The sequence below is a fragment of the Odontesthes bonariensis genome, chromosome 10 (genome assembly GCF_027942865.1).
Source record: "Odontesthes bonariensis isolate fOdoBon6 chromosome 10, fOdoBon6.hap1, whole genome shotgun sequence".
Taxonomy (NCBI): Eukaryota; Metazoa; Chordata; class Actinopteri; order Atheriniformes; family Atherinopsidae; genus Odontesthes; species Odontesthes bonariensis.
Genome location: NC_134515.1, coordinates 16,591,329 through 16,611,809, shown reverse-complemented (window position 1 = coordinate 16,611,809; position 20,481 = coordinate 16,591,329). Strand labels below are relative to the sequence as shown.

At 38.8% G+C, this 20,481-nt stretch overlaps 1 protein-coding gene across 7 annotated transcripts in view; it reads left to right on the top strand.

The window, feature by feature from the left end:
* The window catches only part of LOC142390782 (neural cell adhesion molecule L1-like protein), a 48,737-nt gene extending 47,626 nt beyond the window's left edge, over positions 1-1,111 (top strand). For all 7 annotated transcript variants that reach the window (XM_075476501.1, XM_075476498.1, XM_075476503.1 and 4 more), the window contains one exon: positions 789-1,111. In XM_075476501.1, coding sequence (XP_075332616.1) covers positions 789-996 — 208 coding nt within the window. In that variant the 3' untranslated portion in view covers positions 997-1,111. The remainder of the gene's footprint in view (positions 1-788) is intronic.
* Positions 1,112-20,481: the final 19,370 nt, after the last annotated feature.

The window sequence follows — 20,481 nt, the reverse complement described above, 5'->3', positions numbered from 1 at the left end:
ATGTATGAGCCACCTGAATGTTAGTGAGCGTTGGTGCTTTGTGTTATGAATACAAAACAAAAGGGGGAAAGAGGTGTTAGCAAAATCCATAGTTAAGAGAATAAGAAAAAACAGGACAGGGATAAAAAATTTCAGTGCTTTGAGGTGACCCCACGTCTTATAGAGAGACACCTGCGAGTTGGCCAGTTGCCCAGCATGAAATTGGCATCTAATCTCCTCGGCCTGTGTGTGGGCCTCTGGGAATACCAGGAATGACAGGCTGTTTGTCTGGAATTGCATACATCCCACTTCTTCTCCAACCTTCCTTCTCCCAATTTCAGCCTTCTAACCGAATCCACCCCACCCCAACACACATGCACACACACACACACGTCCCCTAGTTGTCTTTCTTACTCTCTGCACTCTGGCAATTTTCATCGCTGGCTCTAAAGAGATTTGAAATTGCCTTTGGTCCTGGAGCCTTGGCAATTAGCAATTAGTGAAGTGATTGTAGAAAGGCCTCCCCGCCTCCCTTGTGTTCCCTTTCCTGCTGTGCAGCCGCTGCATCCACCCCTGTCTACTGCCTGTAGTGATGTATTGAAAATGTAAGAAGCTGCTTTGTGAGTGGGAGCCTGTGCATCTATTAGTGTAGCCAAGCATTTAATAGTCTATATGTACTGAACAGTCTACATTAGCTGGTCTGTCTGTGTAGCTTTTGATTATACTGTGTAAAGTATATATGTTTGCATGTGATTTCTTTATGCACTGCATCACTGACCTCAGTTATCCTTCTCTGTTGTTAACGGCAGTGACAGCGATGAAAAGCCACTGAAGGGCAGTAGCTTGTGTTCCAGAGATGACGCAGTCGAGGACAGTGTCAGCAGAGACAGCCTGGTTGACTATGCAGACGGACCAAGAGAATTCAATGAGGACGGTTCATTTATTGGAGAATATTCTGGACTTAAGCACAGGGGCTCTGTTAGCGAACCCAGCCAACCCATCACTGTAACTACATAAGAGCCTGACTAAGACTGAAACAATCTTTTTATCCTCTTAAAATACATTTTGAGTTCTGCTTTCCCAACATGAAACTTTGTTTGAAATTGAGGAAGATTTTGCAGCTCGCAGAAATTTTGCAGCTCGCAGAAATTTTGCCTTGGGCCCATTGAGGACATCTGTTGTACACGTACATGGGACAAACGTGTAAATCATTGTAAGTCCAGTAATACAACAATCTATATCTTGTTAGAGTTTTGTGGTTTTATTAATGAAAGCAAAATGTTTTTGTACCTATCAGACATGATCACCAGCAATCTACACTCACTTTATACAGTAACAACTAAGAATCAAAAATGAGTTTTCATAAAGTAATAAAAAATGCTAAAATGGTTATATATGTGTATTTTTTAAACATGTGAAAATAGCACATACCAGTGCATACCATATACAGTGCAGAGTGTAGTATTTATTTATAACAGATACACCCTTCACGGATTACCAATATCAAGATGAATAAGCCTGTATCAAGTAGTTAATACTTTCCTATCTTATATTGTACATTTTCAAATGTTTTTGTTTATATGGAAATGTGTGAACATTGATGATTTGCCATTTTATTATCAATCATGTTGTTTTATATGGATGTTTTTATAGCAATCAAACGACAACTACAACAATTTAAGGGGGAATGTGAAAACTAAATCGTGATGTAAATGTTGCAAGACTGTTCAGCTGAGATATCCATTTGTCACCAAGAGGGATGAAGTCAAGTATATTCCTGTATTTATCTCTGGAGTGCAACCTTGAATATGTTGATTCAGGGAATTTTCCAAAACTAATTGGTGAATAAAGCTTTTTTCACCTTTGGTTCTCACCTTTTCTGGAGGGACAGTATAGCAGTTTGCCACACTGATACTCCTACTTAAAAAGTTTTAGGATTTAATTAGGTAGCTATTGTGCAGGAGAAGTCACTCCACATTCTTTTATATCAGTGAAAAAAAACTAAGGAGTAGCTGGCAGGCCTGGCTCATAGAACATCTTATGTGGTGTGCACATATAACACAGGATTCAGGAATGCGTTCACCAATTTATTTGTTGCAGACTGGTAGGTCAATGGTTTATTGGTTGGTGAATGATTTTAATCTAAACATGAAAAGGAATACCATGATACATCTTGACAAAAGTAAGTACAATTGCAGCTCAACTTAAATGTTGGCATTGGCGAGTTATTGACAAATTAAGTGAATTTAGTGAAAAAACTACATCATTGACGCATCCACTGCTCTAACTTTCCCATTTTCTCCAGATGAAGAAACATGAAATTAAATCTAGACACGTATCACAAATAAGACATGAAATCATTCATCACTATTGCATGTTTATCAAAGAGGGAAAGAAAGTTTTGTTAGAAAGTCAATTTTCTGACGTTATGGTATGTCACTTTGCTATGGTTGCAATGTTTTGGAGGGAAACGCATGTGCAGGCCTAAAGGGTAGCTGGTGGGAGCAGGGATTTTAGGTTAGATGATGCATTACAACTTGTGATTTAACCATCAGGTACTTTAACTTTTAGTTATCTTGAATTGATAACTGATAACAGACCTGTATGTCTGTGATACATGATGCAAAGCTTGCATAATGCATAGTGCTAAATTATTCATCAAGAATATAACTTAAATGGAACTGAGATAGTTCCCATTCAACAAGATTATTTAACTGATATAATTAAACAGGACACCAATGATTCCAACTACAAAGTTCTATACATTTCACTGCTGAGATGCTGATTTCTTTTTAATATTTATGATTCACCAGTGGGATCCTTTAAGATGCAATGACCGCCTTCAAAGTGAGGATGACTCTTGTGGAAATCACTGCATAACCTATTCAGTACTTGAGGATGAGAGTACTTTGCCTTTAGAAATGCAAACCACTTGCATGAGGGAAACATCTGCATCCACCGTTGTTCAAGCTAATTTCCAACCGGCCTTGCACCAGTTAGGCTTATCACAACTATTTATCTAATTAAAACAAAACGCAGTGATTTTCCAATGATTTTAAACCCATTTGTTCAATTTGAAAATGAGTGATCAACTGACAAGACACAAATGAGCACATGATCATAAGGTCAGGAATCAGGACAAAGACAAGGAAGTAGAGCAATCAAAGACTCGCAAGGAAAGACGAAAAAACAAGAATCGATACAAATAATCAAAACACCAAGACACTCTTTGGAAATTTGCAACTGGTGACACCTACAGCTTATATGTGCCATTCACTTTTATAAACTTGGCTTGAATATAAATAGGCCTTAAGTGTTTCTCTTCAGATATTTGACCTCATACCCAAAGTTATGTGGTGCAAGAGTAGACCTTTGTGTGTGAATCTGGAGTGTGGTGGCAATTCAAGAGGAGCCATCTTCCAAGTTTCAAGTCTGCGTGCCATCTGGACAATTAATATTCCAAGGTAATGTAGTTGCAAAAATGTGACTTTAAGTCTCCTTATAATAGTAACCCCCTCTCTGGTTCACTTCAGTATCACAAATAAGCAGCTTGGAGCTTTTAAAGAATTTCTCCAAATTTCTAAAATGAACCAAAAAGATGTAAACTAAACTCTATTATACTTAAACGTATAATACATTCAAACACAGCAAATGCCCATAGTTACAGCCTGATCTAGGTCACAGTGTAAGCTTGTATCAAAGGGTATGCTATAACAAGCCTGGTGTGCGCCACTGGATTTGTTGCATATCTGCAAAACCTGTTTGAGCCAATTTTTTGTCATTTTAAAAGCAGAGATTCCTTGCAGCTGTATCCTGTCTATACCCTGGTGATCTAGTTATAATCAAACCAGACTTGGGATGGATTAGTTGAAAAGCACTCCATGCCTCATGGCAAGATAAAGGTCATTTAAAGAGATAATCCCTGTATTGTCAGGGATTACACCCTGATCCGTTTTAAAATTGCTTTCTCTGGGCAACGTCAAGACCTCTAAACAACAACAAATGATTACTCGAGTCAAAGCCGCTCTGAGTGTCACACAAGCAGCTTTATTTCTTTAGTAAATCTATTTTGAGGACTTGCAGGTGACCCTTAAGAAGTTACAACAGTAATATTTTCAAATGATCATCAGGATATTACTGAGGTGCCCTTGAGCAAGGCATCGTACCCCCAAGCTCCCCGGGCGCTGTGAATGGCTGCCCACCGCTCCAGGTTGGCATCTGTCTCTATGAGTGTGTGACCCTGTGCATGTGCATGTGTGTGTCAACAGGTGCCAACCTGGATGGGTTAAAAGCGGAGGACAAATTTCGAGTGTATGCATGTATGCATGACCAATCTGATCTTAATCTTAATCTTAATTAATCGCACCTAAATCCTTGTCAAAAGAAACAGCCCTGCTCGTTGCATCGTTTGGGCTCATGTTATCATGGTAGATGGTGCATCCTATTACACAACTTAGATCTGAGCTTCAAGTATATCAATCCCTCTCAGTTGATTTGATCGGTGCTGATTTTTAGGCCAAGTGCTCTGGAAATTGCCTGGTGGGCAGAAATCAATAGCATGCTCGTACGCTGTGAGTTGGAGTCAGACTTATATCAATTTTTAAAACAACCAAAGCCACAAGGACAGGACACCATCAAAAAGAGCAAGAAGGTTTAGAGTTTTCTCAGGGTGCTACATGGTGTGTTTACACTACAACTACCCAGAAAGGAGGACAGTAACAGGACGGCCATGAAGCTCTCATCAATATTGAACATTCTCGGGTTCATGGACAGGGTAATAGTGACAGGTGTGTCTTATGATGCTCTTAAGGAAGAATCCTTTTTGCCATCTTTTGAAGTAACCAAGGTAAACCACAACTTCAGGGAGAAATCAATAGAAGTTAAACCAACATCACAGCTTCTGTTTTTTAAAGATTTTTAGTGCAAAACACAAATGCTCATGGCCAGTCTGTGAGCATCCTGTAAGAAAAATAAGTAAATTGGTGAGAAAAAGAGGGCTGAGTTTTTGAGTATTGAAGATTATCAGACAGTCTACTGTGCAGTGAAACATGTCGCAGTTTATGACTCCAACACTAGATGTTATTTTCTAGGCAGATGAGAGAAAAAAATATTGTAATTCAAAGCACAATTGCAAGCAAAGTGGTGCATTGTAAGTGGGTGGTGTAAAGCATGAATGTCTGGAGATTATTTTTAGAATATTGTCGTTAGAATAGTCTAAAATGTCCATCCATCCATCCATCCATCCATTATCTATACCCGCTTAATCCGTCGCTCGGGCCGTGGAGGAGCTGGAGCCTATCCCAGCGGTCATCAGGCGAGAGGCGGGGTACACCCTGGACAGGTCGCCAGTCCATCACAGGGCCACACAGAGACAAACAAGACAAACAACTAGTCTAAAATGTGTTTACAATAAAACTTTGGAACCAGTTTCTTCTATAGATTCCATCTTTGAAAAAGAAAAAAGAAAAAAAAAAGTTTGATTCCATCTCCATCCATTTTCTACACCTGCTTAATCCAATTCAGGGTCTTGGGGGGGCAGGAGCCTATCCCAACTGCCATTGGGCGAGAGGTAGGGTACACCCTCGACGGGTCGCCAGTCCATCACAGGGACAGACCGAGACAAACGAGGCAAACGACCACACATACTCACTTCAAGGGTCAATTTAGAATCAGCACATTAACTATTTTTGGGTGGTTGGAGTAAGCTGAAGTACCTGGAGCGAACCCACACAAACACAGGGACAACATGCAAGCTCCATACAGAAAAGCCCCAGCTGGGATCTGAACCAGGAACCTTCTTGCTGTGAGTGCTACGCACCACACCACTGTGTAGCCCCACTGAGTCAAATTGTGTTGGGTGAAATCAGTTTCAGCACAGTAGCAACTGGAAGAACTGTCATCTAATTTAAGTGTTCCCCCACAGTGTTTGCTAATTTTTTTTGTCATCTCAACATGGTGCAATACTCACCTTCTAGAATTGAATTTGTCTCGCCAGAGATCAAATGGAAGTGGATGATTCTGCATACAGAGAATCCTTATAGAGGGCTATTATTTCCCCAGTAAACTGCTTTAGATGCAAGCCCAGTCACTCTGAAATGCCAGCCAGCAATTGAGTGGATGTTTGTGTGCGTGTGTGTCTTTTTCGGCGTGTGAGCAGGAAGAAGAAGGGACACTCAGCCGTGGCAGAAACTAATGAGACATGCCTTGGTAATATGATTACAAAGTCAGCATGGCTATGTCACTGACCAGAGGGGCACTTTGGTAGAGACACGAGCAGAACAAAGTGTGCACTCATATGTATACTTCTAAATGACATTGCGTATCTTGTAAGTGAGTGGCAACCAGTGCAGATGATGGAAATTAAGCTTGCATGCTCTGGTTTACGTACTGATACTTAGAGCAAAACTATAGAGCTTCATGAATGATGATTTCCAACTACTCAGGTGTGTGTTTCATTAAAGAATGTCATCTGGGCCCTTTTAAGGTCAACACTATCCGAGTTTGATCCAGAAAATGATTTCATCTTGGCTACTGCTGGAAGTTTAGATGAGAGACTTGTAAGTGCCGTGTGGGTGGAAAATAATTCTCACCTTCCTTCTAAGCTAAGGGCTGTCAAAGCAACATCTTGGCACAAGCCACAATAAATACACAAAAGTCTGCTCAAACTTGTGACAGTCATGTGAAAAAATGCCACTCTTAACTGTAGTCACATCTAAATCTGCTGTTTTTATTTCCTCTTGAACGTTCCACCTGCAGTGATATTTTAACGTTATTTTTAGTGCATTGACAAGCTCGTTCATTATGGTTCAATTGATTTTGCTTTTTGCTTTGTAGGCCGTAATCAAACTCAAGTATTGTACAAACAACAGCTACCTAAAAAGAAAAATCGAGCTTGAAACCCAAATCTTTGTGTTTGTTTTTTTTTTTTTATCAAAGTTCAAAAGGCTGCCAGAAGCATGAGAGAAGTTGATTGGACACAATGAGTGCACCTCCTGTTCATTACAAGCTAATTAAAAGCGCTGTTTCAGTTTGCTGACGTCTTTTAATTAGCAAGTGATGAGCAGTTCTGGATATCAAAGAGAAAGCAGAGACACTTCAACATGGGTTCTTGTTTTTTTTTTTTTTAAAGTAAATCTTTTTTCTGTGAATCCACTCTGTGGTGTGTCTGCTGTGGAACATCACTCCTGAATTATTCATGAAACCTTCATTAAAACACCTAAATTTGCATAACACACAGGGGCTGCATGGGATACATTAGAGCTTTTGATCCTAGTGTACATGTCAAATAATTTAACACAGAACTGGACCACCAAAGAGCAGGATCTTGGAAAGCTTGATACATGTTCAGAAACTGATGATAAACCTTACTCCGCTTTAAGTATAAAAATGAGGAATTATCATGCAGGGATGTAAGTGGGTCAGCATGGACCCCTTTGGTGCAGTAAGTAGATAAAGTAAAATAAAGGAGTTATGACTTGTGAGGACATTAGTGTTCCTCTGAATAAAACTGCTGTGTTGATTTATCATAATAATCCTTTTGATGGAAGCAGTGTCAGTTTGTCAAACACAACTTCCCAGACGGAAATATAATGATAGAACAAATTGTGTTTCTTTTCGATTTCAGTCACACCAGTTTTGCAGATCCACACCAATCCAACCCCACCCACACATGTTGGTGCACACTTCATATTATAAATCCTTTGCTAGGTGCTTCACATTGGCTACGGAAATCAGGCCAATGGGCACAAACGGTGTAAACACATGTGTGTTCATTTTGTGGGCTCCAACCAGGGAAACATGTATATAGTTGCCATCTACTACATATAGGTAGTAGCTATGCAGTATACAGTAGCATGACATACAGATTCTAAGACCTTGTATTTCTTCATGCAGGTGTTGCAGTTCATGTTCATACCTAGCTGCAGACATAATGCATTTAAAATGCTAATCTGTTGATATAGTAATCTGAAACAGTGTTTTTGGAACCAAAGTTTGGCATGATGAAGACATAATGTGTTGATCTTTTAGACATTAGAGTGGTATGACTGGTTACTGGTTAACACACAGATGCAATTGTATTTGTGCAGCAATATCAAAGACTAAGATCTTCCATGAAGATGTTAACAAAATTGATTGACATAATGCTGACAAAAGCCATCACAAATCCTGGCTCATTGTTCTCATTTGAAACACTGCACATGAACAGGTTCAGCTCATAAAAATGATTTGCTGGCTGCATCTGTCAGCCATATGTACGCTAAATGCCTTCAGCTCACAATCAACAAGAAAACGACTTAGGACATACACGCAAGGTTTCATAAAGAAACATTTCTCAACCCCATTTTTCTGTTTTATAGCATCTTCCCTCAGGCTTGCTCAAATTATGTAAGATTTGCTTTCTTGAAGACTGGAAGCCAATTGACATGCTAATCTGTTACTGTGACAGTATATTGAATACCTCATTGTGCGTGTTGTAGAAACAGCTCTTTATTTTAAATCGGTGGCCTCATAAGATTTTGAAGAGCTCACTGTAATAAAATTGAACAGTTGATAGTGACTTGACAATGGCAGACGATAAACAAAGAACTTTGTTTATCACCTTATTGAAACCCTGTATCCAAAGAAGATGGGAAATTGTTTAAAATGTCGATTAAAAAAAACTTAATGATTTGCATAACATTAAACTCCCTATTCAACTGTAAACAAATCAAAGACAGGACATAAAACTGAAAGTGAGAAATGTTTTTGAAAAAAAATAAATTGTACAGTCATTATGAATTCGATCACAGCAAAACATCTGAAATACATTAGGACACGGCAACAAAAGACTGGAAAAATTCATTAACGCAGAATGTAAAGTTCGCCATTCTGTAACAGACTGCATAAATAGCTCAACAATTTGAATATAATTTTTCTGTATCATCTACACTGCATAATGTAATCTCAAGTATCTAAGAGTCCATAGAAACCTGTGTAAGCCAGGCACATGGCTGTAAACCAATACGGAATCTTTAAACCTTAGGCCCTCAGATGCATTTAAGAGGCACGATTCTGTTGTGTAAATTATTGCAATGTCAAAGGAAAACTACAGAAAACTTCTGTTATTGACACTTCATCGCAGCATCCACAAATTGCAAGTTGAAAAACAAATATAAACAAGGTCCAGCAACGATGCTGCACTCTCTGGGTGGTGCTTTTCTAAGATGAGGTCAAGTGTACAACTGTGTTGAGGTTTGACTAATAAAAATGTGAAGTGAGAGAAAGCTTGTCACGGCCGGTTTCAGGCAAACGGCTCAAAAGGGAGCATCTTTGATGGTATGGATTTGCTTTAGTACACATGGCGTGGGCAACTGTCACATCAGTGAATAGACCATTAATGCCACCAAAAGCAATGTATTCTGGCCGGAGGAAAACAGTTCCATCGTCTGAATCAGACACCCCTAATAGACTTACTCCAAATTAAGACAGTCAGTGCATTAAATTTTCCTGCCTGCAGTTGAAATCAGTCACACTTTGAAAGTATTTGAAGCATTATGAAATAAAAGATACGACTAGAGAAGTACAGAACTTTAGAGCATCTCAAACCACTTATGATACAAGAGTAGGGGTATCACTTTTGAGGCAGTTATTTTGAAACAGGTTGCTGGTTTCAAATTCATGGAGGCATGGTCATAAAGATCCAAAACAATTTAGAAACCACTATATTTTACAAAACACAATAGAAAACAGAAAATACGACATTTCACAAAACTCATCCACAAAACCAAAAACACATTGTCTTAACGGTGGTTGTGGCATGGAAAAAGGAGGACCCAAAATGCAGACTAAAAGCAAAACTGGATTTATTCCACAGACAAAACTAACAATTCAAACTAAATCTGACCAGAACTTTGGAAACTTGACTTTGGACAAACATGACTTGCACAAACCTGACTTGCCATGACTAGCTGTGACAAGGAATCATGAATGACGGTGAGGATCTGGCAATGTGCATTATAAAACCTGGAAACTAAATACTGAGGAGGGTGATTGGTGATGGAGTGCAGCTGAGGGGAGAAACACAGGTGACGTGAGTGAAGCTGATGGCCGATAAACTAATGAAAACATGGCAAAAACTAAAGACTAAGCAGGAACTTAAAACCTAACAAAGCTAACAGACATGAGACACATCAAATTTGCATTAAATGCAGCACAGTATGTGGTGTTGTTTTTTAAAACTGTATTATGTTTTCTGCTGTGGAAGCGCCACAGGTGACACATCATAGGACCAAAAAAAAGATCGGATGCCTCAACTCTTTAAGTTTTCTGTTTTGTTGTGATTTACTTTTTATTCACCGAATATTATTAAATTTCTTTGATCCTTACCCCAGTCCTAAGGAAACTTGAAAAATAAATGTATAATATCCAGCATCTGTCAGCAATCTAATTCCAATTGACATAAATTCCAGTTCTGAGAATCTGACATTTTGGGCATAAACATTAAAGTTGGCTAAAAGTTAAGGAAAAAAGTCAAATATCTTTACATTCACCTGCTGTGTGCTCTTATTTGACAGGGACTTATCTGATACCTGTCAATGAACTTTTCACTTTTGTCAATTTCATTTGAGGAGACAAGAGGATAATCAATAAAAATGCTAGCTAAAACTCATGCAAAAGGCATCATTTGGCCACATATTATCACACAATCGACTCTTACGTCCTGGTGGAATGCCATTGTGAAAGCCTGCATATTTTTTTTTCTGTTTAACACAGACTGATTACTGTAATGGCTTTCTCCTGCTCCACACCATGAAAAGCTGATCCTTGTGCATGCTGTGTACCATCAGTAATGCTGAACGTTTAAACACACGGTCATTTATTCGGCTTTTTTTTCAGTGATGTAATTTCCCTTTAAGACATAAACACATTTGTCTGATACAAGCTCAGCTTAATACTGGCAGCTGCAGATAGTGTTATGATGTGTACAAAAGCATGAATATTACTGCCCGATCAAACTTATATCTTTATCTGAGATTTGGAATCAAATAGCTAACAATGCTAAAATTACGCAAAAGCTTTCTTGGAGTTAGAGCAAAGAAACCGTCTGCTGTCTCCACTGATTCAGAGAGGAGTTATTTCTTAGAAAAACAGCTTATAAACTGTAGGATTAAGTCAATATATTACGTCACACTCATGGATCATGTATACATTTCAAATAAGCCCATATCTGTCAGAAAAGCATTAAAAACTTTCCATACTGCACTGCAAATGAAATAGACTCTCAAATAAAATTCTAAATCAAAGCTTAGAAATATATAGAATGCTTGAGACTCAAAGTATAAAAACACTATACTGATATATACCGTAGGGACCAGATGGGTCTTCTATACTGGTAGGGTTCCCTCCTCCTTGTGAAGTGCTTTCAGACTGTTCTATTTATATAGCACCAGTTAACAAAAACAAAGTTATCTCAGAGCAGAAAATCAACAATTCCTTTTTCCTGAGGAAGTACTTGTTCTACTACATCCATTGTTGTACCGCACCTTTAGTGTGTTGAGAATTACCGCTTAGTTGCAACTTGGCAAACTAGTAAAAACATCAGTGAGTTGAGAGGACATGAGGACAATTGATAATTGTTTATCCAATGCGGCTCTTGCTCTCTTTTTCTGTTTGTTTTGGGACTGTTAACCATCCAACACTGAAACATTGGTTGGGTGGTTTGGGTTTATAACGGATTGTTGAATGGACTGGAGCGAATAGAGATCTCTGAAGACAGATCTCACTCCTGGCAAGGCAAACGTCATGGTTGAGAGGGTTATCCTGCTCCTCCAAAGGACCGATGAACTCGTAAAGTAACTCTAGACATGTGAATTTGCTCAGGTTTTTTTTTTGTTAATGTTGTTATGCCAAGTAAAATATGCATTAATTATAAAGTAAAAAAAAAAAAGAAGAGTGAGCTGAATCTCTTTGAGATTACTGGAGAAATCTTATGGACACGATTGCAGGTTAAGGATTGTACAGCCATATTAAACGTTTATTGCAGTACTTGAACTCTATCACATCTTTCAGCGCCTAACTGATTAACTGGGGCAACAATATTTTGAAAATTGCCCGGTCCTGTGGAAGAATGTTGTAACTGGCAACCATGAAACATTGCAATGTAAGCCAAAAGATAACTGTCCATTTTAAAGCAAAAAGCATCTATTTCTGCAATTATCCTACAACGCTTTTGTATGCATAGCTCTATCTCCTCTAAGAGGAGTGCTTTTCTTCAAGAATAGAAGCTTTTGGTGTGGGATGTCTTCTCTTTTTTTGAACAGCAGTAATCTTCTTGGTCAAAATAATGCTTGCAAACATGATATTCCGCAAAGTACAGTGTAGTAGCAGGAATATTTGTCACTTTGTAAGATAACCATTAGTATTTTCCAGTTCCCTAATAGGAGTGATATCACAATCAAGTGTCACTCCAGAACGTGTTGTATCTATGTTGGTATGTGGCATAAAATGTACAGGTTTCATAATAAACCTGTCCCAGCTGCCATTGGGCAAGAGGTGGGGTACACCCGGGATGGGTCGCCAGTCAATCACAGGGCAACCACCCAATCTCACACTCACTCCTGGGGTCAGTTTAGAATCACTAATTACACTAACATGCATACCTTTGGACGGTGGGAGAAAGCAGGGAGAACCCAGAGAGAACCCATGCACCCACCCATGGGAGAACATGCAAACTCTACACAGAAAGGGCACAGCTGGGATTTAAACCAGGAGCCCTCTTGCTGTGAGATGGTGCTAACAACCGCAACACTATGCACCCATTAGAACAGCATTATTCAATTTTTTGGGGAAAAAAAGGCTACTACAGCTTTGTGAATCAGAGGTATAGGCAAGGCAAGGTAAGGTAATTTTATTTGTAGAGCACAATTCGTACACAAGGCAATTCAAAGTGCTTTGCAGCTACATAAAAGCACAAGAAGGCAATAAAATCATTAAAAACAAACAAAAAAAACCAAAACGTTTTAATTGTAATTTTTTTTTTAAAACATGAAAAATAATAATTAATTAATTAATTTAAAGGCACAATGTGCGATTTTTATGTCATGAGGTGGCGATATAGAGTAAAATCAACCCCCGTTCAACCCCAGGCAGTAGAAGAAATCGCTGGTCTGGCGCTGGCCCCGCCCCCGCCGGCCCACCCCACTCACTCCTCCCAGAGAGTCTCCTCCTCAGAGCAGGTGCCAGTGGCTTCAGAGAGGCTAACGAGATAGCAGATGCTAGCGGAAAATCCGAAAGAAGTTTGTCTAAAAGAATATCAGACAAAAAAAGGGGGCAAGCCCGCGTTAATATAGGGAATGCTTTCATCAGATGGAGGCAACTAATGGAGACCATGGAAATGCGCTTTGACCAGCGATTTCTTCTACTGCCTGGGGTTGATTTTACTCTATATCGCCACCTCCTGGCCAGAAAAACTGCCGGTCCGGCGCTATCAGTTTAGCCTGCTAATTCTGCAGTAATTCAGCTATGCTGCGTATAAACTTTGGTTAGGACATGCCAGTAGGATTATTTCTGCACACTCTAATGGTATGTATAGGTGTTTTTTGTATGCAATACACTTCAAAATGACATAAAAATCGCACATTGTGCCTTTAAAAGTGAAGAGTGCAGATAAAATACTTTCAGGTGTCATATGCACAGCTAAACAGAACTGTTTTCAGCCTGGATTTAAACATTGTCAGAGTTGAGGCCTGTCTCACATCTTCTGGAAGGCTGTTCCAGATGTTAGGAGCATAAAACTGAAACACAGCCTCACCTTGTTTAGTCCTGACTCTGGGCACCAGCAGGAGACCCCTCCCTGAGGTTCTCAGAGCCCGAGTTGGTTCATATAGCTCTAATTATATTTATAAAAACAGGGGTCAGACACTGGAGTTGCCGCCTACATCTATACAACACTACATATTCAACAGAGATGATGTGTCATAATTGCAAAAGCTTAGAAAGGCCTCGACAAATTATGCTGCACCTTACTGATTCATTTAGAGAAAGTTCACCTCGTCACATTCTTCCAAAAGTTTCCTTCTTCACGGATGCTGCCTCCACATCCACACTTCCTGCCACCTTTGAAGGTCTGTTTTTGAACTCTTTACCCAGAGGTTTCCTCATTTTTCTCTCTGTGTTTGTGTTGAGTTTTGTCATATGTGAATCAGGATATACTCCTTTTTAACCCACCGATACATTTTTTGGATACTATTGTAAACTCAATTTGACTTTACCATTTTCTGCACATAAACACACACACACATTCAGCGACATCTTCAGGACTCACCCTCAAATGTTCACAGGGCATGAGCAGGGTGGAACAGGCCTCCACGTCAAACTTTACCTGCAGTGTTGGATTTGACATCTCTACTGTTGATGATAGGAAGTTAGGGACATAGAGTTTGACTTGTGTGGGCTCATAATGCCTAAGTTCTTATAACTTTTCACACTCCAGTGATTGTAAGCTCCCCTAAGGAGACGTGTCCTCTGCATCTTTCAGTCTAAATCACCTCATCTCATTTGCTCCCATTATACTCCATCACGCTTTATATCTCCTGTATGACTTCGAGAAACCAGAATTGCCCTCCATTTTCTCTGCGACATGCAGTAAGACACAACAGGGGCACCTCTTCCTCAATTAGTGGTCAGTCATCCTCCTCTGGAATCCATCAAGCTCTGCCTACCTCGTTTATACGCACTTCACTCCTCTTCCTAACTCCACATTTTCCGCCTGAGAGAAATCTCTCCTGACATGCACGATTACAAGAAAGCCTCTCACTGTCCTTTCCCATTATACTTACTCAGCTGTGATGGAGCCTAATTTAGCTATACAGAAGGTATACTGTCAAATTCTAGCTTATGTCATTTGCTATATATGAAGGAATATCTGCCCGTTCAGACAGTATCTTTTTTCAATCATTCCGTGATTCAGTCAGTTTTTTTTTTCTCTCCTCATTTGTTGAATACAGGAAAAAAAGGATGCTGATGTAAAATATGCCCAAACATTTAATGAATTGGGTGAGCAGAAATTATAGAGAGGCTGTAGCATGAAAATTAGGGAATTATCATGATGGATCCATACAGTTACATTGACCCTTTTGCCCTTTAAGCTCTTCTTGTAAAGGGCTCCACTGTTACACAGAGGTGGTGTAATCATTCATTTCTGATGAGTCCTGCATGGATGTAGGATATTCAAGCATCCTTAAGATTTTCAGGAAACAGCACTTACTTGACATTTGTGAAGCTACTAGCACCTCAGCAAGGTCATGTCCTCATTATATTCTAGAGCTTTTTTTCTTCTTTACTTTATAGTACTTGAGTACCTATGACTAATTTTCTTCTATGCTGCTGTGTATTATATGAGAGAGGCAGGTCCATTGTGGTTTCGCAGTTCTCCATGCACCATGGCACCATGCAGAGATAGTAAAATAAGCTCTGTTTTCCAGAACGCCAGGCGGTGTCATGGGGAGCATTTCTGTTTATTCAATTGGGCAAGCATGCACTATTTTAAGATTTATTTGTTTGTTTCGGGAGGGCTCTTCAGAAACTATACTTTGAGATTTTTCTACATAAGGAGTTCATTTTATTACTCTTAAAAACTGAATAGCAGTAACCATGAGGCACGACTGCTGTTCAGCATCCAATGAAATGTAATGAATTACCAGCTGCCTTGCATCAGCAGAATTTGGAGTCTTGTGAGTTGGCCTTCTCCCAGTATCTTGAAGATGGTAATGAATAAGATTAATGAAGATGGTAAATCTTATTGTCATTTCTATTATCTTTTCTTGAAGAACCATGTGTTTTCCTCTTCCCAGACAGTAGGTAGCCCAGCAGTAGTTTTTGGAAAGCATCCATGCCATGGAGTGGAGTATAATCAGAAAACAACACAGCAGATCATAAAACCACATAAATTTGCTGTCTTTACTGTGGTGCTCACATCTGCTCTGCAGAGTGAAAAGAAGGTTTTTCATAGCCTTAGACACAAAAACAAATTGCGATCCCTACTTTGGTGGAGGGCTGTCATGAACAAAGCATGCTGACAGCTGAATTAGAAATAATTTACCATAGTCATATTAACAAAGCAGAGCAAAATGTTTCAAAATCATTGACTTGAATGATCGGCGGCTGAAAATAAAAGCATTTGCTGTAAAACTTCTTTCTTATGTAAAATGACAGGCGCAAAATGAAGTTTCCTGAATTAGTATTTTGTATTGAAGATAATCTTTGAGAAAGAGGATTATGACGCTGTTGTCTGTGGTTGAAATTTTATTCTTGAGATTTCATCACACCAGTGATTTGACAACACAAGCTGTAACTGGTAGTTACAGCAGTAACAATCAAAGCCATTGCAGTGGCCTTATGACACATCTGGAGCAATTTCATCCCACAGCGTCCAGTATTCTGGGAGCAGCTACCTCTTGAGTGACTACTAACACTCATTGTATCTGTTCATAATTTCACAATAAAACGTCAAAATACAGTATCTACATTTTGCTTCCACAGTTGTGGTACAGCTGTGATACAGCTCTGATGACGTTTCCTCCGCTTCTCATTTATAACACCATGATTTCAACAATTGCCCCTGTTGAGTAGGACAAAAAAATGCCTTATTAGATTGAAACTCCTGAACTTCAAGTGACAGATTGCTTATAAAATAATATTCTAATAAGACTAACTGTCATGTTTCTTCCATCAAGAGATTTTTTTGTCGTATTTTTTTCCCCTTATGGCATATTTCAAGATGGCCAGGATCCATCAGGCTTAACTGATTGATTACACACAGCGTCCAGACCTTTAACGCAATTGAAAATATTTGGGATGTGATGGAGAAGACTTTAGCCTCAGCAGCCTGCATCTATCATTTTATCATTAATACAAGATCTACATGAAAAATTGATCGAACAGAGGTTAGATGTATCAGAGTGTATAACTTTGTGATGCTAATAGTATTTGTTCTTTTCTTGTCTGACATAAAGGAACTACTTTTCGTGTGTATTTAGACTGGGCGGGATATCCAACTGTAGCTACCTATGATTTTTACAAGATTAAATTAAATCTTCTTGAATGTAACAAAAAAAACACTTTATACATTAAATTTCATAGGTGTGTATCTAAAGTTAATACTACTTTGGATCAATGGCTACAGTAAAGTTAGTAAGATTTGTAGATCAAAGCGGCAAAATTGCAGTAGTCTTCCACTTCTTCCTTTTCTTCTTTGGGGGTTGAAACAGCAACTCTGTTGAACCACTTTGCAGTCAAATGTAGTCATTATCAGTAACTGCTTGACCAGTTGTCTAGAAAATGCCCCAGTATCATTCAGAGATGTGGTTGATCTTAAGGTCTTATGGATATTCAATGTCATTCGATTAACATTTTATTATCCAACTGATGTTCAATAACTCCATAAAGATATTAACCTCAAACCACCTTTTTTAAAACTTTTGTATGATTGTATTAAGTATAATTACTGTATGGACTATTGTATTGCTTTAGAGTCTAGGGATGACACAAATAATCAATGTTTATTTCTAAAAAAGTAGTCAGTCACGTTCAGTTGATCTATACAAGTATCTAATATTGGTTAACATAAAAGAAAATCTATGTGTGTCGTACAATGTTGAAAAATGTGAAGGACATGGGACAAAGGGTTAACAAAAGTTTGCCTGGAACATCAATTGGAACTTGAATTCAGTGAGCCAAGCAAATTAGCAAATTAACTCGCAGTTGAGCAAACGTTCTGATAAGTGTCTCTCACCATGTCCACAGCTTTCGGGTGCTAATTTATAAATGAGTTTCTTGAGTAGATCCTGAATTAAGGACAAAATACGGGTTGCTCCCTGTGCAAACTGTAAGTAAATCTGGCCTCAAATCAATTTCTCCGGTTTATATAGATTTCTTTTTTTCCAATTTTCATCATGACTCTTTTTGTGAAACCAAGAGACTGCTATTTAAATTCCTTGGGAAATTTTACTAAATGTTTTTAGTTTGTGGCCATTTTTTGTCTTTTTCTTTTTTCCTTTAGTCCTCTTACACAAATTGAGGCTCAACCAAAGCTGACTTTCAGCCCCTCCTTCGTTTTAACTGGTTATTAGCTGTTCTCAAACATAAATGATAGTTTGCGTATGGACTACATTCATCAGAAAGTTGTGGAATCACCTGGAGAAAAGTCTCTCGTTATGGAAGGTAAACAAGAAACAGGCCTGGCCAAATAGAAAGGAAATTACTCGCAGCAACAGTATCTATCTAGAACAAGTGGCTATTTGCAGGATTTTCTAAAGCCATTATTACCATAGATGGACTGTTTGATGGACTGAGCAATTTTCGCTTGCAGTCCCGCCACAGTTAGAGGGACCGTTTTATAAGAATGAAAAAGCAGAATATTCTACCGAAGTCTTCAAGTGGTATCATATTTTGTCGACAGAATAACTTATAGATTGTGATAAATATTAAAGAGAAAGGGGGAACTAAAAATATCAGAGGCAGCTATCTCAACAATTGTAATTTGAAGCATAAATTATTCAACAGAACTGCAAAATCTGTGTTTATTTACACTTTGCACAGCACAGAGGTAATATCAGAGCATTTGATAAAACGTGCAAATTAGCAAATTTAAGTCAGCAGAATGTTTACTCCATTGTCACTGAAATTGAAATACATCCCTGCATACCACAGATTTTGAGAAGGGATCTTCCAATGTCATATAATTAGTTATATTTTCTAATGTTTATTTCAAGTGGTCCTTATTGTTGTATTGCACATGCGTAGTCTATTTTTTGCAGTAGTGTATGTATGTGTGGACTTTTGCATTCATTACGGTAATTATCCATGGCAGCCAGCCATGACTCCTGCATGCCATGTGTCCACTGAGCTGGCGTAACAGGACATGGGCATGGACTTTGCACTGTAGCCTGCATTACTGCACGCTGTGTTCTTCTCATGTGAGTGTGTTTGTGTCTGAGTGCCCATGCTACAGGCATTCACTACAAATATAACTCTGGCTCTTTGTCCTTCTTTCAGTATGCTTTTCTCCTGCCCCCTTTATCCTTTCTTCCTCCGTCTGTGTCGGAGTGCTGAGTACAATGCTAAGGCTGTGTAGACAAAAATAGGGACATTATCAGGCTGAGGGGATAGACTGCGCAAAAGTTCAATCTTCAACCATAAATAACTTTCTTCCACAATATCATTGACATTCATAAAGGGACATAGCAGGCTGGAAAAGTATAGACGCTCTGTTTGAGGACTTTTTCCATCTTGTTTATTTAATCAAACACCACTGCATCAAAATCAGAACATCCTTGCTATTCCTCTTGTTCTGTGGTATATGAGCTAGTACACATGGGACTATTCTTACAGCACACATATATATCTTCCCCTTGTTTTCCAGTCAGTTCAATATCAGCCAATATTATGCTTATTCATAAGTTTAGAATCTTATTTTGAGGTCTACTAGATTATAATTACAAACTAGAGAAGTTTATGAACCGTAAAACTATGCTTCTGACTTATTTTGAAGTACATTCACTTTATTTATGCACATTCCTGGACCTGAAACTGTGATAACTTAGCCCCCTGCCCACCTCACAGTTCACAACTTTGGTTTCCAGTCTTGCCCATTGTTTTGCTTTACAGTCCCTTGGCATTTTTGTGGACTTTTGCTGGTGTCTTTGTGGCCTCTTCAAAACGACACCAAAGTCACAAGTACGGCTGTACATTTGCAGGACAATGACCCGAAGCATACTACTAAAGCAACACTCTAGTGGTTTAAGGTGTAACATTTAAATGTGTAGGAATGGCCCAGTCAAAGTCCAGACCTCAATCCATTTGAGATTCTGTGGTTAGACTTGAAGATTGCGGTTCACAAGCAAAAACCATCCAACATGAAGGAGCTGGAAAAAGGTGGCTCTACAAAGTACTGACACGCTGAAGTTTTCTGTGATTTTGTCCTATTTGTTGTTTGGTTCACAATAAATAAAAAAAAGAACACATCTTCAAACTTGAAGGCATGTTGTGTATGAAATGGTGCAAACTCTCAAACAATCAATTTTAATTCCAGGTTGTGAGGCAACAAAACATGAAAAATGCCAAGGGGGTGAATACTTTTACAAGGCACTATAGAAAGCAACTGCTTGGACAATTTAAACATACTACCGTACATAACTCTTTCATAAACTCAAATTGCATGACACAAATTTCACGTCACTCATTTGCACCAAAAACAAACAAACCCAACAACTCCAGAGCCGCAGGGGGACAGGAACACATTTTGGAAATTGATCTGAAGTTAGTTGGTTCCTGCTTCATTCCCTCTTCAACATTCACAGATACAACAATAACAGTTCAGTAGTCCCTTGTGTTGACTGAAAGTTGACACTTCATATATTTTAACCACAAAATAAATTGAAGATGTGTTGCGTGGAAACTGTGAATATCAGTGTGTGTGACTAAAAGACCATTTTGGAGGCACAAGTTTGAAACATTATTCAGGAG